The sequence below is a fragment of the Coregonus lavaretus genome (assembly GCF_964263955.1).
Source record: "Coregonus lavaretus genome assembly, chromosome: 39".
NCBI lineage: Eukaryota > Metazoa > Chordata > Actinopteri > Salmoniformes > Salmonidae > Coregonus > Coregonus lavaretus.
This window is the reverse complement of record NC_140026.1, coordinates 9886319-9912981: the sequence shown is the minus strand read 5'-3', so window position 1 is coordinate 9912981 and position 26663 is coordinate 9886319. Positions and strand designations below refer to the sequence as shown.

Here is a 26663-nt window from a genome sequence, read left to right as displayed (position 1 = left end):
CCTAACCAAGACCAAAAAGCACATTTTTGTTTTCATGAATTTTAACAATGCAGCCAATTTGGACTCTTTCGCTGTGGTAACTAGTGGAAACCAAAATATACGTTTCTAAAGGTCTATGTCGCTCCCTCTGAATTAGGTGGTACACAGCTGCGCCCTTGCCTTGGCGGCGGTTGACGAATAAAATAGCCTAAAGCCTTTGAGTGACGTTGAAGTAAACCAATCATATTTTGATCTGGCGTTTGTCCCAAACATCCACTAATCCGCGATTAGAGTGGGCGGGGCTACTTTAGTATCAACTTCCTACTTGTCTTGGAGCTGCGTGCTTGTGTTAGCTAGCAACAGTCATGAGAAAAACTATTATAATGTGTTGATATTATAACATCATATATCGTGTATTACTTCACTTTATATTACGTAGTTTATCAAACGTTCGTCACGATGGGTTTGCTGACGATACTGAAGAAAATGAAGCACAAGGAGAGAGAGATGCGACTACTTATGTTGTATCCTTTCTGCTGATAATGAAAGAAGAGTTGTGATGAGTTAGTCAGCGACGATGTTTACCTAGCTATAGCTACATAACGTAGATATGCGGATGAAAGTGGTTTATCTACCTATGTGATCGGACTAGTTTTGTCGCCTGACTTTTGGGTCTGATACAGTTGTGTTTTCTAAGTGGCCAGTTAGCTATGGTCATCTAGCTTCGCCTGTCGGCAAGTAGGCCTAGCTAGCTACTGCGACTATCTGCCCGTCACACCCATAGCTAGGCTACATATCTTGCGATGTTTATAAGCTACGTTTGTTAACCCACTGGTTAAACGATTACTCAGCTATATGGCTATCCCTGCCTAATACAAGTGGTGCAAATGATGATGATGATAATGTGTGTGTGTCACCTTCTAATCTGTACGGAGGTCCCCCTGGCCAGTTCCAGTCCTTAACCATGTACTACAGGGGTCTAGACAACGCTGGTAAGACCACTATTCTGAAGAAGTTCAATGGCGAGGACGTGAGCACCATCTCTCCTACACTGGGGTTCAATATCAAAACCTTGGAGCATAAAGGGTGAGTCAAAACACGCTACCGTTATCATCATCAGGAGGGTCATCTTGCACCCCTTATCTTAGGCAGACGGGAGACTTCACACACTTTTATTTAACCGTTCATTCACTCCTCTCTTCTCCTCGTCCTCCACTCTCCCTATCCTCAGGTTCAAGTTGAACATCTGGGATGTGGGCGGTCAGAAATCCCTTCGTTCTTACTGGAGGAACTACTTTGAGAGCACCGATGGGCTGGTGTGGGTGGTAGACAGCGCAGACAGACTGAGGCTGGAGGATTGCAGACAGGAACTCAGCTCTCTGCTGCTGGAGGAGGTACCTAGAGGGTTACACACACTTAAACACACAGAGGAGTAAACACACACAAACTCTCAAACACACACAAAAGGTGGAGCGCATACCCCCAACACACACACACACACACACACACACACACACATATGAATGAATGACTAACTTCTCTCTCTCTCCATTCCTTTATCTACCCCCCCTCTCTCCCTTCCTTTATCTACCCCCCTCTCTCTCTCCCTTCCTTTATCTACCCCCTCTCTCTCAAAATGCTTTATCTACCCCCCCCTCTCTCCCTTCCTTTATCTACCCCCCTCTCTCTCTCCCTTCCTTTATCTACCCCCTCTCTCTCAAAATGCTTTATCTACCCCCCTCTCTCCCTTCCTTTATCTACCCCCTCTCTCTCAAAATGCTTTATCTACCCCCCCTCTCTCCCTTCCTTTATCTACCCCCTCTCTCCCTTCCTTTATCTACCCCCCTCTCTCCCTTCCTTTATCTACCCCCCCCCCCCCCCCCCCCCCCCCCTCTCTCTCTTTCTTCCTCTCTCCCTTTCTCTAGAGGTTATCAGGAGCTACTCTCCTTGTGTTCGCCAACAAACAGGACCTTCCTGGATCCCTGAGTAAAGAGACCATACGAGAGGTGAGAACACAGTTCCCCCTACACACACACACACACACACACACTGACTCCCTCACAATTTCTGTGTTTTTATCATCAGTTGGTTGGAAATACTTCATCTCTTACTGTGTGTGTGTGTGTGTGTGTAGGCCCTGGGCCTGGATGACATTAAGACCCATCACTGGTGTATCATCGGCTGCAGTGCTGTGACAGGAGAGAACCTACTGACAGGAGTAGACTGGCTACTGGATGACATCGCTGCACGCGTCTTCACTGCAGATTAACACCCCGGGTTTGCATTAATAAAACGCATCTGAAGAAGCTTCAGTGTTTCTCAACCTCCGGTCTGTGGGATGTTGTTTGCTATATAATGCTAGTTTTAGGGGATAGTTTCATAGACACAGATGTTTTTCAGTCCAGGACTAGGGTTAATTGGTTTCCAGGAAACCACCCCTGAATGTGCAATCGCACAAAACCTAGCTTTCCTGTCCCTAATTAGAAAAAGGTTGAGAAACACTAGTAGGCAAGTCTGGGTACCAGTTTGTGCCATCATGCCACTGCACTGCTTGTCATGCCAAACAACAAGGAGTGGGATGACATCACAAACAGAGGGATGACATCACAAACAGAGGGATGACATCACAAACAGAGGGATGACATCACAAACAGAGGGATGACATCACAAACAGAGGGATACTACAAAGCAGGAGAACATTTTTAGAAAGATACCGGTAAGCTTGAAATGTGCGTGGTCTAATTGACTCAACCAAAACGCACATCTAAGTTCAGCGTTTTGAATAAACTCAAATCAAGTGATTTTGGGTTGTTTATCAAAATTAGCTAACTAACTCATTGATCCTGCTTTGTAGTACACCTCTCAGATCTGTTAGGATGCTACTAGACAGTACCATCATACTGAGTTAGAACTGTTTACAGTGGTTGGTTGGTTGTCTGCCAACCAGTGCCTCACTTCAATGTATCTGTTATTAAATTCACTCACCCCACCATGGTTAGTGTTGGTGTGTAACTATTTATTAAATTCATACCTCACCATGGTTAGTGTGTAACTGTTTGACTTCATGTCTTGAAAAGGTTTTAATTTCATCACTGCAGAATAGTACCATAAAATACAGTTTTCCAGGGAGTTCTAGAAACCAGTTAAAGAAACTCCATCCAACAACTATTTTGGTATTTGCTTAATTAGTCCAATGTTGGAATTGTCGTGGAAATTCACCACTAAGGACTCAAACTCAAAAGTAAATGAAGTAATCTTTAATGCGTGGAGAGGTTCACAAACTCAATACAAACTCTAAAGAGGTTCCCTTTCAGTCCTTCTATACTTACATTTACATTTACATTTTAGTCATTTAGCAGACGCTCTTATCCAGAGCGACTTACAGGAGCAATTAGGGTTAAGTGCCTTGCTTAAGGGCACATCGACAGATTTTTCACCTAGTCGGCTCGGGGATTAGAACCAGCGACCTTTCGGTTACTGGCACAACGCTCTTACCCACTAAGCTACCTGCCGCCCTGCTACGCAAACAAGTTATAAGCATGGTTGGTTCCTGTATATGACTGATTTATACCACACAAGGCTTCCTACCTTGAAACGGAGCTATTGTATCACTCCTAGTTCCCAGAGCAATGTAATGGGTGTACTGCCACATTGCTTATGAGGGTATGGGGTTTACTCCTTTGTGCAGTCAGTCACTCGCATGAACCTAGTAAGCAATCAAGTTCTCAAGACATGTCACTTTCAAAATACAGAAATCACCCCCATATGATGCATTTTGCCAATACCAAAATATAGGTTTTAGGAGGCACTTTCCTTTAAGGAAAGCATGCAGCAGCAGTCAGGTGAAAGGTTATTTGGCATGTCCAAAGTCAGACTGAGACCTTTTTAATGCCACAGAAAATCCCATCCATCTGAGTGATAAAAGGCATTTTATACCAATCATACTTTTTAAAAAATATATATTGTCCCATACACTAATAGTCTTAATTCCTGATCAAGCTTCGCCGAACCACTATGGCCCAGATTATAGGACAGTGGTGTTTTGCTGCACTAGCCCAATTCACCACAAGAGACATACAGGTATTCTATCCTACTATTGCATACAGAACTGAAGTGCAATTAGAAGAGGATAGATGTAGAAAGTGCGCGCTGATGAGGTTTGAGACGGAAGAGGAAGCGAGACTACGTTTACGTCATTTAGCAGACGCTCTTATCCAGAGCGATTTACAAATTAGTGCATTCAATTTATGATAGCCAGTGGGACAACCACCCCATTTTAATTTTTTTTATGGGTGGGGGTAGAAGGATTACTTTTTTACTATTCCAGGTATTCCTTAAAGAGGAAAACCACTCGCTGGTTTTTTTTTTTGTATTCAATTAACTCGGTAGACTAGACCAGGGTTCTTCAATTCCGGTCCTGGAGGGCCGAGACACCTCTGTTTTTCATCCTCTCCTTCTAATCAGGGGCTTATTCAGACCTGGGACACCAGGTGAGTGCAATTAACTACCAGGTAGAAATAAAGAACAAGTGTTTCGGCCCTCCAGGACCAGAATTGAAGAACCCTGGACTAGACCCAGCTGCTATAGAGAGCAATAGTAATGGTATCTTTTTGTAGGCACAAACTCCGCCATGGTTCGATGGACAAATCCTATGGGAAAATTGAGTGTTCGGATCAACACTGAACAAGGTCTGTGGTAAACGCAGGCTTAACTTTTTTTTCCCTTCTAAAATCAGCTTACACCATTTAATTTAAGTATTTGTAATAAAAGCACATGCTATAATGGTCAGGTTTACCATTTCAGAAAATGTGTAATCTAAAAGGCAATTTATTCTTGATCCGAAAATGTTATCGGTGCCGTAAGAACGCAGACCAAACCCAGCACTAAACAATATTAACTGTACAGTATGTTAATTCTAATGTAATGCAGTCCAGGATTAGGCTCAATCTGTGTCCAGGAAACAGGCCCCAAAAACAAATCATTTCATCTCTGTAACCAAAATTGTATACCTTGGAAGTAGTGCAGTCAGAACAAACGCTAAATTAACGTGTAGTGGTCAGAGCCCAAATTGAGCTCCCCACCGCATCACTGAGCGTCTCAAATTGTGTAACAATTCTGAGGGCTCATACAGAGCCGCATTGATATGATTCTATATAAACCCAAACTCACTTCCTTGACAACAACTCTGCATGGCTCCGCGGTTGTAGTATGAATGCCCAGACTTCAGCAGAGGCCATATCACCGTAAATGCAGCGCCTTTGAAACTGAACTCAGAGCTTGTACAAGCTGGCAAACTATAGCATTGATGTCAATGTGATCCACCCAGTTAAATATACCGTAACTTACCTTTTTCCCCAACATGGAAAAGCGCCTGAGCGAACACCTCATCCACCATTATTGGCAGTATGGATTGCAGCATAAATTAACCGTTATGCCATATATTATCTATACACTGACCCAGCCTGGGGTTGGAGCCTGAACATGCTGCCTACAATAACACCCTTTCAAAAACACATCAATGGCTTCAAATAAGGAAAATAAGTCTGCTTTCTATAGCCAGTGAAAACGGTCACATCTGCTTTAGAACCACTTAGAATAAATGTGTAAAGATTTGAGATGACAGGAAATGTCATTGTTCAGTATTGAATTCAGCACACCAAATGGCTCATTCAAAATGGCTGTATTTACCAAGTCTGATTTCCTACTGCCAAGAAAGAAAAAAGCATCACATTTGTAGATTTATTTATTCAGCAAAACACATAGTCAGGGGTTGAATTGACTTGGCCTGGTTTTCCCAGTTCCAACGAGACTGTCCCACTTCCTTGCTGCCCAAACAGGAGAGCGAGCCGGTGAACAACACGAGCACTAGAGGGGAAAAATAGGGTGAGAATTAAATCCTGGTGACACTGTAGGGACAAGTCAACAAGCTATGAGATGACTTGATCAGAGGGGTAACCAATCAGTCAGCTTTACATCAGACTGGGGCGGTAATGAGAACTCATCACGTCAGAGTATGTGGTGTGGAACACATTGCATGGTTCAGTGGGACGTCCAAGAGGACCATGCAACAGTAGCGTACATTAAGAACTTCTTCCTAATATTAAGTTGGGCCCCCTTTCCATTATAATACATAGACAGTGTACAAAACAGCAAACACCTGCTCTTGCCATGACAGACTGACCAGGCGAAAGCTTCCCCATTGATGTCTCTTGTTAAACATCAATTAGAGATGAAGAGACGTGGATTGTTTATTTGCGCCATTCAGAGGGTGAATGGAGAAGACAAAAGAGCATTTGAACGGGGTACGGTAGGTGCCAGGCACACCGGTTTGTGTCAACTGCAACACTTTTAGGTTTGTCGAGCTCAACAGTTTCTAGCGTGTATCAAGAATGGTCCACCACCCAAAGGACAGCCAGCCAACGCCGACCCACAGTTGTGTCATGGGCCAGCATCCCTGTGGAACGCTTTCGACACCTTGTAGAGTCCATGCCCTGACAAATTGAGGCTGTTGAGGGCAAACTCAATATTAGGAATGTGTTCTCTATACTGAGTGCATTATAAAACTGGAACCGTAACCAGTACACACCTTCCCACTCCACCAGGACAGCAACACTTCAACAGCCAACGAGCTAGAAAAAAAAACAGAACAGTTTGAAAACCAAATAATCCCAATCTTAGATGACTAGACTACATGCAGAGCATTCTGAAACGAGATCAGCTTTATTTTGTTCAGTCATTGCAGCCATCCAGCCAGTGGTCCAGGGTCCGGGGTCAAGCCCCCCACCCAGACACCCTCCCTCCAGGCAGGCAGCCCACCTTACCCCTGCCACCAAACAGGCTTGTCAGTGCCTGCCCAACCCACAGGAGGGCCGATGGGAGACGAGACCTTATCCAGCCCAAGAGCACTGGACAGGATTGTCACCTGACTGGATGAGTCAAGTTCATCATATACAACATTCCAGAATGCCTCATGTGGAAGGTGGTTTAAGATACGGTCAAAACAAGTCACCCACCTTTCCATAGACTGCAGACACTAGGACCTCAACCAGGTGGGGGGGCAGAACACTAGAGGGACAAAGTAGGAGAGCATGAAGTGACATTTAACCAACTAGTGGTCAGACACGGGATCAGTCTACAGCAGTGGAATTCTAACCCTGGGGACCCAAAGAGGTCAACATTAGTTTCTGCCCTAGCACTACACACCTGATCCAACTCAAACCTCTGATTATTTGAGTCAGGTGTGTAGAACTAGGACAAGAGCCATGTGCACTCCTCGGGGTCCCCAGGACCAGGAAACACTGCTGTAGTGTAGATCAGTTCGGTAACCAATCAGTCAGTTTTACATCAGACTGGGGCGGTAATAGGAAATCATCACTTCTACTAGCCCAAACCAGCAGGCAGACAGCACCATTATTCCATTCACATCTATTATTCAGTTTGTCCCCTGGCATCCAAACATGCTTAGTCTTAATACGTTTTTCCACCACGCTAGACTGGCTAATGCTAACTACTCATGTTGCGCCTTGCCTTCAGCCAGAGACTGCTGCAACCTTATTGGCTGAACGTCAGGAAGTAGCATTGATTGCAGTTGGACGCAGATGACAAATGAAACGGCACCATCTGCCAGCTGGTTGTGCTACACCTCCACACCTAATAACTTAAATTACACACCTTTGACTTCATTTCACAGCAAAGAGTTTCCTTCTAGTGGCCAGTCTAGTACAACAGTTAGGACCTGGAAGAGGAGATTTTAAATCTAAATTAATGCGCTAAAAACATCAGTACATCAAAGTTGCCCCCCCATCTCTATAGATCAGTTCGATAACCAATCAGTCAGCTTAACATCAGACTGGGGCGGTAATAGGAAATCATCACTTCTACATTATAAAAAAAGGACAGAAGTGAGGTCAAATCATACACACCTTGAGGTAGTGCAGTAACAAGTGTCTACTAGTGACTAGTCTGGTACCACCGTCAGGTCCTGAAGGGGAGAAGGAATAAACATGACCAGCAGTACATTAAAGACTGCTTTATTGTCTGATAGATCAGAGGGGGGGGGACTGATTGTTACATCAGACCAGGGAGGTAATATAATCTAAAATAAAAAGGGAACTGATCCCAGAGCAGCACTATCACCCTGAGAGACTAAATATGGGAAAGTGCTGACAAAGACCCTGTACTACATCAGGTCAAGAATGTAGTTACTTGGACGTTAGAATACTAACCTTCAGACTCCATCCTGCTTCAACTGCATTGATGGTACTGTAAAATAACAGAAACAGGTTAGGGAGAAATAAACCTGACTACGTCCGAGTAGCCCATCCACCCCAGTGATTTGTGCTGCTACTAGCGTTTTGTGAATTACTCTGCATCTACTGAAACCAAAATGGCGGCCATTTTATGTGTTTTGTCTCTGGTCCCATCAGACAGTTGGTAACCCCAACGAGCCGTCCCCTTGTTGCCCTGGCAACGCCAGTGGGTCCACCTTTGCAGGTTCTGTCGTTGACGCAGGGCATAAGACGCGTGCGGGTGTCATCACCAGGAGCCAGAGTCACCATGACTACCAAACGTCAACACTTGTTTGCAGTGAGTTTTAACACTAGGCTGGTGGTAATAGCTCGTGGCTAAGGCTCTGGTTAAGATTCATTTCCCATGACATCGCATCTCTAGTCAGTCACTGAACGTCCTCATATTAACCTAAACTCACCTGTCTAGCTGCCATCACGGCTCCCTGCCCAGCCACATACAGAGGAAACCTACCAAGACAAAACGCGTCAGGTTAATGTCTTTCTGAGGACCAGATGGGTACAAGGAAGGTGTTAGCCGTAACATAAGTAGCCCTTATGACAGGGTTACGTAGTCCTCTGCTGAAGTCAGCTATTCCTTTTCTCAACAGGAGTTCAGACGAACGAGATTCCAAAGAGAATATTCATCATGTTCAGCAGAGGGACAAGATAACTCAAACTACAAAGGTGTTGCGTTCAGCTAAGTTAAAAAAAGTTGTGTACATACTAATACTACATTTAAAAAGGCCAAACTACACATTGAAACTACCACTTTAGGACAAGTTAAGACACTGGTATTAAAATATCCATTTAGACTGGATGGCTCCTTACATGCATAGCTTAGAGCAGCCCAGAACACCAGCCATCTTGTTTCAGGACAGTCAACTGTAAAACAAAATGGAGGACGTGTAACTAGACTGCAACAACAGTCAAGCAAGCGTTCTTTACTACGCTGCAGGGTGTCAGGTCATTTAACATCAACAGGAATTCAGACGAACGAGATTCCAAGAAGGTTTATCATCATGTGGTCGCAGAGAACGATTGTTATTCTGGGAAAGACTTCCCTTTAGTGCACTACTTTTGACCAGGGCCCTTAAAGCTCTATCAAAAGTAGTGTACTATAGAGGGAGCCATTTGAGACCGTTTTAGAACCGCAACTTACCAGTGTGTTTGAGTCCATGTTGCAATTCCACTGACCACAGAGCGCAAACCCTGTAGAATGAAAGGCATAGATTTTATTAGTACGACGCTTAAGAAATCAAACATTACTGCTGCATTAGCTACAGTCACTCAGTAGTTCATGTCGTTTCACATCGGGTCAAAGTGAGCTAAGTTTGTCATCATTGGGACTGCAGCGTGTTAAAGTGACTGGTTCAACACTAGGCCCAAATGGCACCCCAGTCCTTACGCAGTGCACTACTTTTGACGAGACAGACTGGCCAAGGTCAAAAGTAGTGCACAAGGAATAGGGTGCCATTTGGGATTCACCCACTGTACTGGTGGAAGACCAATCCTACACATAGTGGAGAATTCAGTTTGAGTTTTGGATTAAGAACTCACCAGTGAAGGTAGTGTTTATCCCTCAGGAACTTTACCCCCATGTCTGTTAATTAAGAAAATAAAGTTACTGTTTGGTTGTAAACTATTTAAAAACATAAAGCTGCTGCATTAGCTACAGTCACTCAGTAGTTCATGTCGTTTCACATCGGTTCAAAGTGAGCTAAGTTTGTCATCATTGGGACTGTAGCATGTACCGGTAGCCATGGCAACTAAACAGTAATTCCAAGAGGCCATCTTGAATAGTCGGCCAACCAAAAGGGGCTAGTGAAAGAGTCTGCATCCAAAGTCCCACCTAATACCCTTCAAGGTGCATTAAGGGAGATGGGGTAACATTTCAAATATGCTTGTCAATGGATCATCATTTAAAGGCCAGAGAGAGTCATATATAGTGCACTACTTCCCCGGTTTATGGTCAAAAGCAGTGTACCATATAGCAGATTTGGTGCCATTGGAACTGTCATGAACACCAATGAACAAACTCAAATGGAACTCACCAGCACACGCATTCCTATTCCGGAATGGAACTCGAAGTGGAGATTCTGTTCAGATGCCTTGAAGTCACAAAGTCATGTTGCAAACAACACAGACCTAAGCAAAGGACACATCTACATTAGTGACTTACAAGCCTGTATATTACAAGAGGCTTTGGAACACATAGCAAGGAGGCTATCAGATCAAAGTTAGCATCACCAAAAATCAGACATATGCTTCTCTTTGAGGATCATCATTTAGATACCAAAGTCTCTCTTTAAGGTGAAGGGCTGAGTAGCAGGACACAAGTCAATGCACTCACATGTCAATGTGTTCTGGACTTCCCTGGCATCTGTCCTGCATTTCTGTTGATCAGGGGGAAAAGTTAGGGAGTTCCATTTTTAAATAGGCAACATGTAGGCATATAGAACACGATATTGGTAGCGTCGCAAATGGCACCGTATTTCCAATACAGTGTACTACTTTGGACCAGAGCCATGTTAATAAGTACTGCACTATTGAGAACAGGGTACCAGTATGGGAATCAACGGGTCGAAACTGGGGCCAAATGCTACTCAGAATCTGGTAAAGAAGTGTCTTCTTCAAAGGCTGATTCGGTAAGAGAGAGTTCATTTTATCATCACCGTAGCACAGACCTCTAACGTTGGGTTTACTATGAATAATGGTGTACTTCTACTAACTGGCCAGCTAGCCTACTAGCTAACACCAACATGACACGTGGTTAGCTAGTCGCTAACGACAAACACCAAGCTAGCCAGTTATTAAACTAACGTTCGCTTGCATCATTTTATTGCCGCAGAGTGAGTCATTGTACCATGTCAGCAGCTTACCCGAGCGGCACATTCTCTCCCGAGACGTCGGCATCTTGAAAGGAGAACATGAACAAGTTGACACAGGACGAGCCACAAAAACGATCTTCTTCTTCGGTAGGGTTTATCGGCGGTTGGCATCCAACGTTATGGCGCATTATCGCCACCTACTGTACTGGAGTGTGGCCCAGAGACGGAGAAACTAAATCCTACCTGCCAGCCCCGTTGCTCTTAAAAAGATAACAAAATATTTCAGATTATATCTAATGAAGTTCTACTCAATATACTATTTAAACCAATTTCCTGTATCCCCTTCTCCCTCATACTAGATCTCATCCTCTCTCTTTCCCTCTGATACTGCCCACACTGTAGCAATACATGCTCCACGGTCTCTGTTTCCTGACAATAATCACACTTTCCTGTTGGATGCTTTCCTATCACATTTTATGTCTTATTCAACTGGCTGTGTCCCACCCTTAATCTTGTAAAAAATAGCCTCCTCTCTTCTGTCCCTTCCTGCGATCCTCCCCTCCCCGACTTTCCTCTGTACTTGAAATAAATGCTTTCCCTTATAATCTCTATTCCACTGCTCCTGCCATCTCTGCATGTCTTTTTGCCTCTGCCTTGCTCATTGAAACTTCAACATCAACATCCCCACTACTAAGTGCTTGTTTAGCCTGTTCATCTACTGCCTCGTTCCCATCCACCCCCACATGGGCTGGGACCCAACTAAATCTTATCTGTATACCCATCTGTTTAATACTGCCATGGGTTTGTAGCACCTCATAAAGCAGGTATTGTCTGCTACGTGAGCTAAAGGACTGGAGACTCATTAACACTGCACATGAATCAGAGCAAATAACTACTCTGTCTTGTTTGCATTCTCATCGACGGGGCTGTAGTGGAACAGGTTGAGAGCTTCAAGTTCCTTGGTGTCCACATCACCAACAAACTATCATGGTCCAAACACACCTAGAAAGTCGTGAAGAGCGTACGACAAAGCCTATTGCCCATCGGGAGAATGAAAAGATTTGGCATGGGTCCTCAGATCCTCAAAAAGTTCTACAGCTGCACCATTGAGAGCATCCTGACTGGTTGCATCACTGCCTGGTATGGCAACTGCTCAGCCTCTGACCGCAAGGCACTACAGAGGGTAGTGCGTACGGCCCAGTACATCGCTGGGGCCAAGCTTCCTGCCATCCAGGACCTCTATACCAGGCGGTGTCAGAGGAAGGCCCTAAAAATTTTAGTCATAGACTGTTCGCTCTGCTACCGCACGGCAAGCGGTACCGGAGCGCCAAGTCTAGGTACAAAAGGCTTCTTAACAGCTTCTACCCCCAAGCCATAAGACTCCCGAACAGCTAATCAAATGGCTACCCGGACTATTTCTTGGACACTTGTGCTGTACAATTAATCACTGTGGCTAGAAATGCCACAAAATCCACCTTCTTCACAATGAGTGTATCCAGATCACCCGATTGACTTAAAACACTAGCAACTGGTTTCAATGCATTCACCGCATTATCTTCAACACTGTTGCCTCTTTCCCTTCGACTCTCTTCACCGCCACCACATAGGAGATCCGCTGCGCAGCCCTGATCCTTGACACCTCGACCTCCTCCACCCTAACAGGGCACTCAAGGAAGTGCGGAGTATGATCCCCACCACAGTTGCAACATTTTCCATTCGCAGATTCTACATTATCATACTTCTCTCGTCTGCAAACATTTGACACATGACCATATCCTTTACAATCTCCACACTGTAATGGTTTGGACACAAATGCTCTCACCGCATACCTCACATATCCAAGCTTCACATGTTCTGGTAGTCACCTCAAACAATAATAACAATCGCACAAAACATAGCTTTCCTGTCCCTAATTAGAAAATGGTTGAGAAACACTAGTAGGCCAGTCTGGGTACCAGTTTGTGCCATCATGCCACTGCACTGCTTGTCATGCCAAACAACAAGGCGTGGGATGACATCACAAACAGAGGGATGACATCACAAACAGAGGGATGACATCACAAACAGAGGGTTGACATCACAAACAGAGGGATAACATCACAAACAGAGGGTTGACATCACAAACAGAGGGATGACATCACAAACAGAGGGATACTACAAAGCAGGAGAACATTTTTAGAAAGATACCGGTAAGCTTGAAATGGGCGTGGTCTAATTGACTCAACCAAAACGCACATCTAAACTCAGCGTTTTGAATCAACTCAAATCAAGTTATTTTGGGTTGTTTATCAAAATTAGCTAACTAACTCATTGATCCTGCTTTGTAGTACACCTCTCAGATCTGTTAGGATGCTACTAGACAGTACCATCATACTGAGTTAGAACTGTTTACAGTGGTTGGTTGGTTGTCTGCCAACCAGTGCCTCACTTCAATGTATCTGTTATTCAATTCACTCACCCCACCATGGTTAGTGTTGGTGTGTAACTATTTATTAAATTCACTCACCCCACCATGGTTAGTGTGTAACTGTTTGACTTCATGTCTTGAAAAGGTTTTAATTTCATCACTGCAGAATAGTACCATAAAATACAGTTTTCCAGGGAGTTCTAGAAACCAGTTAAAGAAACTCCATCCAACAACTATTTTGGTATTTGCTTAATTAGTCCAATGTTGGAATTGTCGTGTAAATTCACCACTAAGGACTCAAACTCAAAAGTAAATGAAGTAATCTTTAATGCGTGGAGAGGTTTACAAACTCAATACAAACTCTAAAAAGAGGTTCCCTTTCAGTCCTTCTATACTGCTACGCAAACAAGTTATAAGCATGGTTGGTTCCTGTATATGACTGATTTATACCACACAAGGCTTCCTACCTTGAAACGGAGCTATTGTATCACTCCTAGTTCCCAGAGCAATGTTCTGGGTGTACTGCCACATTGCTTATGAGGGTATGGGGTTTGCTCCTTTGTGCAGTCAGTCACTCGCATGAACCTTGTAAGCAATCAAGTTCTCTGTGGTCCTCTGTAGCTCAGCTGGTAGAGCACGGCGCTTGTAACGCCAAGGTAGTGGGTTCGAACCCCGGGACCACCCATACACAAAAATGTATGCACGCATGACTGTAAGTTGCTTTGGATAAAAGCGTCTGCTAAATGTCATATTATTATAAGACATGTCACTTTCAAAATACAGAAATCACCCCATATTTTGCCAATACCAAAATATAGGTTTTAGGTGGCCCTTTCCTTTAAGGAAAGCATGCAGCAGCAGTCAGGTGAAAGGTTATTTGGCATGTCCAAAGTCAGACTGAGACCTTTTTAATGCCACAGAAAATCCCATCCATCTGAGTGATAAAAGGCATTTTATACCAATCATACTTTTTTATATATATTGTCCCATACACTAATAGTCTTAATTATTGATCAAACTTCGCCGAACCACTATGGCAGATTATAGGACTGTGGTGTTTTGCTGCACTAGCCCAATTCACCACAAGAGACATACAGGTATTCTATCCTACTATTGCATACAGAACTGAAGTGCAATTAGAAGAGGATAGATGTAGAAAGAGTGCGCTGATGAGGTTTGAGACGGAAGAGGAAGCGAGACTACGTTTACGTCATTTAATAGACGCTCTTATCCAGAGCGATTTACAAATTAGTGCATTCAATTTATGATAGCCAGTGGGACAACCACCCCATTTTTATTTTTTAATGGGGGCCCCCTCTGTGGGTAGAATGATTACTTTTTTACTATTCCAGGTATTCCTTAAAGAGGAAAACCACTCGCCGGGTTTTTTTTTTTGTATTCAATTAACTCGGTAGACTAGACCAGGGTTCTTCAATTCCGGTCCTGGAGGGCCGAGACACCTCTGTTTTTCATCCTCTCCTTCTAATCAGGGGCTAATTCAGACCTGGGACACCAAGTGAGTGCAATTAACTACCAGGTAGAAATAAAAAACAAGTGTTTCAGCCCTCCAGGACCGGAATTGAAGAACCCTGGACTAGACCCAGCTGCTATAGAGAGCAATAGTAATGGTATCTTTTTGTAGGCACAAACTCCGCCATGGTTCGATGGACAAATCCTATGGGAAAATTGAGTGTTCGGATCAACACTGAACAAGGTCTGTGGTAAACGCAGGCTTAAATCTAGTTTATTTTTCTAAAATCAGCTTACACCATTTAATTTAAGTATTTGTAATAAAAGCACATGCTATAATGGTCAGGTTTACCATTTCAGAAAATGTGTAATCTAAAAAGGCAATTTATTCTTGATCCGAAAATGTTATCGGTGCCGTTAGAACGCAGACCAAACCCAGCACTAAACAATATTAACTGTACAGTATGTTAATTCTAATGTAATGCAGTCCAGGATTAGGCTCAATCTGTGTCCAGGAAACAGGCCCCAAAAACAAATCATTTCATCTCTGTAACCAAAATGGTATACCTTGGAAGTAGTGCAGTCAGAACAAACGCTAAATTAACGTGTAGTGGTCAGAGGCCAAATTGAGCTCCCCACCTCATCACTGTGCGTCTCAAATTGTGAAATAATTCGGAGGGCTCATACAGAGCCGCATTGATCTGATTCTATATAAACCCAAACTCACTTCCTTGACAACAACTCTGCATGGCTCCGCGATTGTAGTATGAATGCCCTGACTTCAGCAGAGGCCACATCACCGTAAATGCAGCGCCTTTGAAGCTGAACTCAGAGCTTGTACAAGCTGGCAAACTATAGCATTGATGTCAATGTGATCCACCCAGTTAAATATACCGAAACATACCTTTTTCCCCCAACATGGAAAAGCGCCTGAGCGAACACCTCATCCACCATTATTGGCAGTATGGATTGCAGCATAAATTAACCGTTATGCCATATATTATCTATAAACTGACCCAGCCTGGCGCCTAAACATGCTGCCTACAATAACACCCTTTCAAAAACAAATCAATGGCGTAAAATAAGGAAAATAAGTCTGCTTTCTATAGCCAGTGAAAACGGTCACATCTGCTTTAGAACCACTTAGAATAAATGTGTAAAGATTTGAGATGACAGGAAATGTCATTGTTCAGTATTGAATTCAGCACACCAAATGGCTCATTCAAAATGGCCAAATGGACCAAGTCTGATTTCCTACTGCCAAGAAAGAAAAAAAGCATCACATTTGTAGATTTATTTATTCAGCAAAACACATAGTCAGGGGTTGAATTGACTTGGCCTGGTTTTCCCAGTTCCAACGAGACTGCCCCACTTCCTTGCTGCCCAAACAGGAGTGCGAGCCGGTGGACACCACGAGCACTAGAGGGGAAAATAGGGTGAGAATTAAATCCTGGTGACACTGTAGGGACAAGGAAACAAGCTATGAGATGACTTGATCAGAGGGGTAACCAATCAGTCAGCTTTACATCAGACTGGGGCAGTAATGAGAACTCATCACGTCAGAGTATGTGGTGTGGAACACATTGCATGGTTCAGTGGGACGTCCAAGAGGACCATGCAACAGTAGCGTACATTAAGAACTTCTTCCTAATATTAAGTTGGGCCCCTTTCCATTATAATACATAGACAGTGTACAAAACAGCAAACACCTGCTCTTGCCATGACAGACTGACCAGGCGAAAGCTTCCCCATTGATGTCTCTTGTTAAACATCAATTAGAGATGAAGAGACGTGGATTGTTTATTTGCGCCATTCAGAGGTTGAATGGAGAAGACAAAAGAGCATTTGAACGGGGTACGGTAGGCGACAGGCACACCGGTTTGTGTCAACTGCAACACTTTTAGGTTTGTCAAGCGCAACAGTTTCTAGCATGTATCAAGAATGGTCCACCACCCAAAGGACAGCCAGCCAACGCCGACCCACAGTTGTGTCATGGGCCAGCATCCCTGTGGAACGCTTTCGACACCTTGTAGAGTCCATGCCCTGACAAATTGAGGCTGTTGAGGGCAAACTCAATATTAGGACTGTGTTCTCTATACTGAGTGCATTATAAAACTGGAACCAGTACACACCTTCCCACTCCACCAGGACAGCAACACTTCAACAGCCAACGAGCTAGAAAAAAAAAAACAGAACAGTTTGAAAACCAAATTATCCCAATCTTAGATAACTAGACTACATGCAGAGCATTCTGAAACGAGATCAGCTTTATTTTGTTCAGTCATTGCAGCCATCCAGCCAGTGGTCCAGGGTCCGGGGTCAAGCCCCCCACCCAGACACCCTCCCTCCAGGCAGGCAGCCCACCTTACCCCTGCCACCAAACAGGCTTGTCAGTGCCTGCCCAACCCACAGGAGGGCCGATGGGAGACGAGACCTTATCCAGCCCAAGAGCACTGGACAGGATTGTCACCTGACTGGATGATACAACGAATTCATCATATACAACATTCCAGAATGCCTCATGTGGAAGGTGGTTTAAGATACGGTCAAAACAAGTCACCCACCTTTCCATAGACTGCAGACACTAGGACCTCAACCAGGTGGGGGGGCAGAACACTAGAGGGACAAAGTAGGAAAGCATGAAGTGACATTTAACGAACTAGTAGCCAGACATGGGATCAGTCTACAGCAGTGGAATTCTAACCCTGGGGACCCAAAGAGGTCAACATTTGTTTTTGCCCTAGCACTACACACCTGATCCAACTCAAACCTGTGATTATTTGAGTCAGGTGTGTAGAACTAGGACAAGAGCCATGTGCACTCCTCGGGGTCCCCAGGACCAGGAAACACTGCTGTAGTGTAGATCAGTTCGGTAACCAATCAGTCAGTTTTACATCAGACTGGGGCGGTAATAGGAAATCATCACTTCTACTAGCCCAAACCAGCAGGCAGACAGCACCATTATTCCATTCACATCTATTATTCAGTTTGTCCCCTGGCATCCAAACATGCTTAGTCTTAATACATTTTTCCACCACGCTAGACTGGCTAATGCTAACTACTCATGTTGCGCCTTGCCTTCAGCCAGAGACTGCTGCAACCTTATTGGCTGAACATCAGGAAGTAGCATTGATTGCAGTTGGACGCAGATGACAAATGAAACGGCACCATCTGCCAGCTGGTTGTGCTACACCTCCACACCTAATAACTTAAATTACACACCTTTGACTTCATTTCACAGCAAAGAGTTTCCTTCTAGTGGCCAGTCTAGAACAACAGTTAGGACCTGGAAGAGGAGATTTTAAATCTAAATTAATGCGCTAAAAACAGCAGTACATCAAAGTTGCCCCCCCATCTCTATAGATCAGTTCGATAACCAATCAGTCAGCTTAACATCAGACTGGGGCGGTAATAGGAAATCATCACTTCTACGTTATAAAAAAAGGACAGAAGTTAGGTCAAATCATACACACCTTGAGGTAGTGCAGTAACAAGTGTCTACTAGTGACTAGTCTGGTACCACCGTCAGGTCCTGAAGGGGAGAAGGAATAAACATGACCAGCAGTACATTAAAGACTGCTTTATTGACTGATAGATCAGAGGGGGGGAAACTGATTGTTACATCAGACCAGGGAGGTAATATCATCTAAAATAAAAAGGGAACTGATCCCAGAGCAGCGCTATCACCCTGAGAGACTAAATATGGGAAAGTGCTGACAAAGACCCTGTACTACATCAGGTCAAGAATGGAGTTACTTGGACGTTAGAATACTAACCTTCAGACTCCATCCTGCTTCAACTGCATTGATGGTACTGTAAAATAACAGAAACAGGTTAGGGAGAAATAAACCGACTACGTCCGAGTAGCCCATCCACCCCAGTGATTTGTGCTGCTACTAGAGTTGTGAATTACTCTGCATCTACTGAAACCAAAATGGCAGCCATTTTAGATAAACAATGCAGAGTCAACAGCCATTTTATGTGTTTAGTCTCTGGTCCCATCAGACAGTTGGTAACCCCAACGAGCCGTCCCCTTGTTGCCCTGGCAACGCCAGTGGGTCCACCTTTGCAGGTTCTGTCGTTGACGCAGGGCGTAAGACGCGTGCGGGTGTCATCACCAGGAGCCAGAGTCACCATGACTACCAAACGTCAACACTTGTTTGCAGTGAGTTTTAACACTAGGCTGGTGGTAATAGCTCGTGGCTAAGGCTCTGGTTAAGATTCATTTCCCATGACATCGCATCTCTAGTCAGTCACTGAACGTCCTCATATTAACCAAAACTCACCTGTCTAGCTGCCATCACGGCTCCCTGCCCAGCCACATACAGAGGAAACCTACCAAGACAAAACGCGTCAGGTTAATGTCTTTCTGAGGACCAGATCGGTACAAGGAAGGTGTTAGCCGTAACACATGTAGCCCTTATGACAGGGTTACGTAGTCCTCTGCTGAAGTCAGCTATTCCTTTTCTCAACAGGAGTTCAGACGAACGAGATTCCAAAGAGAATATTCATCATGTTCAGCAGAGAACGATTGTTATTCTGGGAAAGACTTCCCTTTAGTGCACTACTTTTGACCAGGGCCCTTAAAGCTTTATCAAAAATAGTGTACTATAGAGGGAGCCATTTGAGACCGTTTTAGAACCGCAACTTACCAGTGTGTGTGAGTCCATGTTGCAATTCCACTGACCACAGAGCGCAAACCCTGTAGAATGAAAGGCATAGATTTTATTAGTACGATGCTTAAGAAATCAAACATTACTGCTGCATTAGCTACAGTCCACTCAGTAGTTCATGTCGTTTCACATCGGGTCAAAGTGAGCTAAGTTTGTCATCATTGGGACTGCAGCGTGTTAAAGTGACTGGTTCAACACTAGGCCCAAATGGCACCCCAGTCCTTACGCAGTGCACTACTTTTGACGAGAGACTGGCCATGGTCAAAAGTAGTGCACAGGGAATAGGGTGCCATTTGGGATTCAACCACTGTACTGGTGGAAGACCAATCCTACACATAGTGGAGAATTCAGTTGGAGTTTTGGATTAAGAACTCACCAGTGAAGGTAGTGTTAATCCCTCGGGAACTTTACCCCCCATGTCTGTTAATTAAGAAAAGAAAGTTACTGTTTGGTTGTAAACAATTTAAAAACATAAAGCTGCTGCATTAGCTTCAGTCACTCAGTAGTTCATGTCGTTTCACATCGGGTCAAAGTGAGCTAAGTTTGTCATCATTGGGACTGTAGCATGTACCGGTAGCCATGGCAACTAAACAGTAATTCCAAGAGGCCATCTTGAATAGTCGGCCAACCAAAAGGGCCTAGTGAAAGAATCTGCATCCAAAGTCCCACCTAATACCCTTCAAGGTGCATTAAGGGAGATGGGGTAACATTTCAAATGTAGCCAGTGACTTAACATTTCACAAACCTGAATTTTCAGAAAGCACATCAGTGTCATGGTCTGGAATCAGGTATCCTACAGACGGAATCACAAAATAATGTTAGTTATAGTTTGGCTTCTATGAGGATAGAATGTTCCTAAATCGAGCCGATCAGAACAAAGAGTAGCTTCACAAAACAATCAGACATATGCTTGTCAATGGATCATCATTTAAAGGCCAGAGAGTCATATATAGTGCACTACTACCCCGGTTTATGGTCAAAAGCAGTGCACCACATGGCAGATTTGGTGCCGTTGGAACTGTCATGAACACCAGTGAACAAACTCAAATGGAACTCACCAGCACACGCATTCCTATTCCGGAATGGAACTCGAAGTGGAGATTCTGTTCAGATGCCTTGAAGTCACAAAGTCATGTTGCAAACAACACAGACCTAAGCAAAGGACACATCTACATTAGTGACTTACAAGCCTGTATATTACAAGAGGCTTTGGAACACATAGCAAGGAGGCTATCAGATCAAAGTTAGCATCACCAAAAATCAGACATATGCTTGTCTTTGAGGATCATCATTTACAGCCAGTCACGTAGGAGTCAATCACCACATCCTGATTATCCACCCCAATGTGCACTTGACCACTTAGGTAGTAAATACATGACAGTTTGCCAAGTGCACACAAAGAGATACTTTGGGATTGTTGGGTCTGTCCAGTATGAGGTAGGTTAAAGGTAGTTAAGCAGCCAATGTCAACACAATGACTGGCAGTCTATTGACATGTTCTAGCTGATAGTCATACACTTCTTAATTGTGCTTAAGCTGGTTAACATTTGCTTACGAAACTACCTTTAAAGTCGCTCATACTGGACACAAATTGTATCCACTGACTTGGGAAATAGAGTAAGGCCTCTGCCAAAATCTCAAAGTCTCTCTTTAAGGTGAAGGGCTGAGTAGCAGTGCACAGCCAATGTTCCCGGTGGTAAGTCAATGCACTCACATGTCAATGTGTTCTGGACTTCCCTGGCATCTGTCCTGCATTTCTGTTGATCAGGGGGAAAAGTTAGGGAGTTCCATTTTTAAATAGGCAACATGCAGGCATATAGAATACGATATTGGTAGCGTCGCAAATGGCACCTTTTTTTCCAATACAGTGTACTACTTTGGACCAGAGCCATTTTAATAAGTACTGCACTATTGAGAACAGGGTACCAGTATGGGAATCAACGGGTCGAAACAGGGGCCAAATGCTACTCAGAATCTGGTAAAGAAGTGTCGTCTTCAAAGGCTGATTCGGTAAGAGAGAGTTCATTTTATCATCACCGTAACACAGACCTCTAACGTTGGGTTTACTATGAATAATGGTGTACTTACTTCTAACTGGTAACCTAGCCTACTAGCTAACACCAACATGACACGTGGTTAGCTAGTCGCTAACGACAAACACCAAGCTAGCCAGTTATTAAACTAACGTTCGCTTGCATCATTTTATTGCCGCAGAGTGAGTTATTGTACCATGTCAGCAGCTTACCCGAGCGGCACATTCTCTCCCGAGACGTCGGCATCTTGAAACGAGAAAATGAACAAGTTGACACAGGGCGAGCCACAAAAACGCTCTTCTTCTTCTTCGGTAGGGTTTATCGGCGGTTGGCATCCAACGTTATGCGCATTATCGCCACCTACTGTACTGGAGTGTGGCCCAGAGACAGGGAGAAACTAAATCCTACCTGCCAGCCCCGTTGCTCTTAAAAAGATAACAAAATATTTGAGATTATATCTAATGACGTTCTACTCAATATACTCTTTAAACCAATGTCCCGTATCCCCTTCTCCCTCATACTAGATCTCATCCTCTCTCTTTCTCTCTGATACTGCCCACACTGTAGCAATACATGCTCCACGGTCTCTGTTTCCTGACAATAATCACACTTTCCTGTTGGATGCTTTTGTGGGGTTCTATTTTCTAATAATTGGATTTGTATGTGAATGAATAGCTTAGAAGGAATGCATTAATGATAAGCATAGGTTTGTACTATACTGATATAAATTGTTTCACATAACAGGCTGTGATTCATGTGTGGAACGTTAGGGGGTAAGATGAGATAAGGACTTGTCTCAAAATATTAGACTACACTGCTTCTTTGTGATCTGTGAACCGTCCAGGGATATGGGTACTGCAAAAAAAAGTGCTAACTCCACAGGTTGTTATGATAAACTTATGCCTGGCAACAGAGTGCAACAAGTGGAGCGCCAAGGGGTTGGGACCAGCCCGTGCGCCAACGGATTGGCTGAGTAAGTCTAAACCACGCTCAGTCTCTACTCTGATTGGCCAGCAGAGAGGTGGGAACTATCTCTCTCTGTCAGAGTATTTGAGGAAGAACCTGTAACAATGGATCAGTTCTCTGTCTGCCCTGCGTGGTATTTCAGTGAGCCCGTATACGAACCTTCATACTTATCATACATACATTTTGCATATAATAAATTTAGCTTGGATTGAAGATCTCTTGATTCTTATTCCAATACCAGATTTGAATTACGCAATTTCTAACAATTGGTGACCTCCGACTGTGATCTGGTAGCGGAACTTCGCTGGAATTCACCCAGCCTATTGGACATCACTGTCGTCGAACTGTGTGTTTCACAAAGTGCCCGGGCTTCTAAAAACACAGGTAAGCAGACACCTATTGTTATATAACTAAAGTTCTGCATATTGGCTTCATCCAAATTAATTTTGTGAAACACCTGTTTGATGTAAGTGAACCCTATTGTACTATAAATAACGATTACAGTATACTACTTCGATTTCATAATATACTATGCAAATGTTTGATAATTGTGATGGTTAAACCCATGGGAGTGCGACGCTATGACTGAGGCTCATAGGAGGTACTTTAAAATAGATTAGACAGTGCGACGCTATGACTGAGGCTCATAGGAGGTACTTTAAAATAGATTAGACAGTGCGACGCTATGACTGAGGCTCATAGGAGGTACTTTAAAATAGATTAGACAGTGCGACGCTATGACTGAGGCTCATAGGAGGTACTTTAAAATAGATTAGACAGTGCGACGCTATGACTGAGGCTCATAGGAGGTACTTTAAAATAGATTAGACAGTGCGACGCTATGACTGAGGCTCATAGGAGGTACTTTAAAATAGATTAGATAGTGCGAGCTATGACTAGAGGCTCATAGGGGGTACTTTAAAATAGATTAGACAGTGCGACGCTATGACTGAGGCTCATAGGAGGTACTTTAAAATAGATTAGACAGTGCGACGCTATGACTGAGGCTCATAGGAGGTACTTTAAAATAGATTAGATAGTGCGAGCTATGACTAGAGGCTCATAGGGGGTACTTTAAAATAGATTAGACAGTGCGACGCTATGACTGAGGCTCATAGGAGGTACTTTAAAATAGATTAGACAGTGCGACGCTATGACTAAGGCTCATAGGGGGTACTTTAAAATAGATTAGACAGTGCGACGCTATGACTGAGGCTCATAGGAGGTACTTTAAAATAGATTAGACAGTGCGACGCTATGACTAAGGCTCATAGGGGGTACTTTAAAATAGATTAGATAGTGCGAGCTATGACTGAGGCTCATAGGAGGTACTTTAAAATAGATTAGATAGTGCGAGCTATGACTAGAGGCTCATAGGGGGTACTTTAAAATAGATTAGATAGTGCGAGCTATGACTAGAGGCTCATAGGGGGTACTTTAAAATAGATTAGATAGTGCGAGCTATGACTAGAGGCTCATAGGGGGTACTTTAAAATAGTTAGACAGTGCGAGCTATGACTAGAGGCTCATAGGGGGTACTTTAAAATAGTTAGACAGTGCGACGCTATGACTGAGGCTCATAGGAGGTACTTTAAAATAGTTAGACAGTGCGACGCTATGACTGAGGCTCATAGGAGGTACTTTAAAATAGTTAGACAGTGCGACGCTATGACTGAGGCTCATAGGAGGTACTTTAAAATAGTTAGACAGTGCGAGCTATGACTGAGGCTCATAGGAGGTACTTTAAAATAGATTAGACAGTGCGACGCTATGACTGAGGCTCATAGGAGGTACTTTAAAATAGATTAGACAGTGCGACGCTATGACTGAGGCTCATAGGAGGTACTTTAAAATAGATTAGACAGTGCGACGCTATGACTGAGGCTCATAGGAGGTACTTTAAAATAGATTAGACAGTGCGACGCTATGACTGAGGCTCATAGGAGGTACTTTAAAATAGATTAGACAGTGCGACGCTATGACTGAGGCTCATAGGAGGTACTTTAAAATAGATTAGACAGTGCGACGCTATGACTGAGGCTCATAGGGGGTACTTTAAAATAGTTAGACAGTGCGAGCTATGACTAGAGGCTCATAGGGGGTACTTTAAAATAGTTAGACAGTGCGAGCTATGACTAGAGGCTCATAGGAGGTACTTTAAAATAGTTAGACAGTGCGAGCTATGACTAGAGGCTCATAGGGGGTACTTTAAAATAGTTAGACAGTGCGAGCTATGACTAGAGGCTCATAGGGGGTACTTTAAAATAGTTAGACAGTGCGACGCTATGACTGAGGCTCATAGGAGGTACTTTAAAATAGTTAGACAGTGCGACGCTATGACTGAGGCTCATAGGAGGTACTTTAAAATAGTTAGACAGTGCGAGCTATGACTAGAGGCTCATAGGGGGTACTTTAAAATAGTTAGACAGTGCGAGCTATGACTAGAGGCTCATAGGGGGTACTTTAAAATAGTTAGACAGTGCGAGCTATGATAAACTCATAGGAGTTACTTTAAAAGTTAGACAGTGCGAGTGTTGTTGTATGCATGAGAGTGTGAATGATAAACCTGTATACCTTGATAGAAAACTAATTGGGAATTAAAACGTCTGTGGCTGTCCAAACTGTATAATTTGGGGATAACTGTTGGGTTTGTGGTTGCTTAAACCATATAACCCGTTAAAAACAATTGGGAACATAAAGCTAAAGTGATGAATTGTGTGACTGAACTGAGGCGTTTGAGCTGATATGATTGAACTGTGGCGTTTGATGTTTGACATAGCATAATACTGGTTTTAGGTGCTTGGGTTGAGGCTTTTTGGTTGATTATTTGATGTAACGTATGATGTTTGACCCAGCAAAATACTGGTTAAACAATTAGACTGAAATAATTCGGTTTATCGTTGAAATATAAACATGCACCAACTTTAACTAATTAGGTGGGAATGATTTGATTTAAATAAATAGACTAAAGTACCTTAAATAACGACAGAATATTGGAAACACTAACACGAAACACAGCTCCTCAAAATAGCCTACTCCCAGAGGAGAGGAAGGAAGAGAGAGTTGCGAGGGGAGGGGCTGGAGAGAGCAAAAGTGTGGCTTTTGGAGCCAGGAAAGACTGGGAGTTGGCTGGGAACACCACGGGGTGATTGTTTGAGAGGTACCTATACATTTATAACGATATATACGTATGGGCTTGCTCACCTGAACGTAGACGTAAGTCATGGGTGAGAAAGTAGAGAATATTACATTTGCATTTTTGGTAATTTGGCAGACGCTCTTGTCCAGAGCGACTTGCAGGAGCGATTGGGGTTGAGTGCCTTGCTCGAGGGCACATCGGCAGATTTTTCGCCTGGTCGGCTCGGGGATTGGAACCGGCGACCTCTCGGTTGTTGGCGCGGCACTATTGCTTACTGGGCTACCTGCCGCCCCATATGAGTTTAAAGTTGTGGCGTTGTTTGATCATGTGATAAGGTTTAATGGGTAATCGGACCATAACTAATGTGGTTATGGAAGTAATGTATAGGTAGGGGAGAGCCAATAGGGGGCTCCATTGAACTATTATGGTTTATTTGGCATTTCAATGGCATAAGGTGAAATCTGTATGTATGAGGGGAATTTGATTATGTATTATTATAGTATTATGGACACTCCGTAATAAATAAACTGAACCAAACAAGACGTTACTACAGCAATAGAGAATGGTTAATGTTGTTACGTTAGTTCTTAAACCCGATGATAGAGGTAAATGCAGAACACTGTTAGAGAGTGTGTTTTATTTTTGCTACTAGGGTGTTTGAGACGGAAGGGCTGGCTAGACGGGGGGTGATGACGTGACTGGTTGTGCGACATGAAAGTATTTACTTTGAGAGAATTGCAGATGGTGTGGAGTGACTGGCGATGTATCTAAAGGTCCCTGGTTCGAACACAGGTAGGGACAGTGGGCAAAGCTTTCGCAGTGGGGCTATATACCTAGATTACTATGTGGATTGAGAAATGTGAAAGGTTGAATTAGATAG

General features: G+C 43.6%; 1 protein-coding gene and 3 long non-coding RNA genes across 10 annotated transcripts in view; 1 reads left to right on the top strand and 3 right to left on the bottom strand.

Annotated features, from left to right (window-relative positions):
* The first annotated feature begins 277 nt into the window (after positions 1-277).
* arl2 (ADP-ribosylation factor-like 2) lies at positions 278-3145 on the top strand. Of its 2 annotated transcripts, XM_084156223.1 has the most exons (6): positions 278-503; positions 955-1065; positions 1211-1373; positions 1905-1985; positions 2114-2285; positions 2476-3019. In XM_084156223.1, the coding sequence occupies exons 1-5, from the start codon at positions 439-441 to the stop codon at positions 2246-2248; spliced, it is 555 nt and encodes a 184-aa protein (XP_084012349.1). In that variant the 5' UTR covers positions 278-438; the 3' UTR covers positions 2249-2285; positions 2476-3019. The 2 variants fall into 2 exon arrangements, with proteins under 2 accessions (XP_084012349.1, XP_084012348.1); XM_084156222.1 differs by having other exon boundaries at positions 2114-3145.
* A 2559-nt stretch (positions 3146-5704) lies between these two features.
* LOC311113204 lies at positions 5705-11210 on the bottom strand. 4 transcript variants are annotated; one of them, XR_014610981.1, is made up of 13 exons: positions 11147-11209; positions 10618-10660; positions 10319-10412; positions 9825-9867; positions 9427-9476; positions 9096-9149; positions 8687-8735; positions 8205-8241; positions 7902-7960; positions 7651-7714; positions 6993-7044; positions 6566-6608; positions 5705-5844 (listed from the first exon to the last, which is right to left on the bottom strand). It is a non-coding gene; the product is annotated as an uncharacterized lncRNA (long non-coding RNA). The 4 variants fall into 4 exon arrangements; XR_014610980.1 differs by lacking the exon at positions 9096-9149 and having other exon boundaries at positions 11147-11210; XR_014610983.1 differs by lacking the exon at positions 9825-9867 and having other exon boundaries at positions 11147-11207.
* A 5041-nt stretch (positions 11211-16251) lies between these two features.
* LOC311113203 overlaps positions 16252-26663 on the bottom strand; it is a 49006-nt gene continuing 38594 nt past the window's right edge. For all 3 annotated transcript variants that reach the window (XR_014610977.1, XR_014610978.1, XR_014610979.1), the window contains 3 exons: positions 17537-17588; positions 17105-17147; positions 16252-16391 (listed from right to left, as the gene is read on the bottom strand). This is a non-coding gene — a long non-coding RNA (uncharacterized lncRNA). The remainder of the gene's footprint in view (positions 16392-17104; positions 17148-17536; positions 17589-26663) is intronic.
* LOC311113207 lies at positions 19635-21985 on the bottom strand. Its single transcript, XR_014610987.1, has 6 exons — positions 21891-21985; positions 21360-21402; positions 20704-20797; positions 20391-20438; positions 20022-20065; positions 19635-19674 (listed from the first exon to the last, which is right to left on the bottom strand). It is a non-coding gene; the product is annotated as an uncharacterized lncRNA (long non-coding RNA).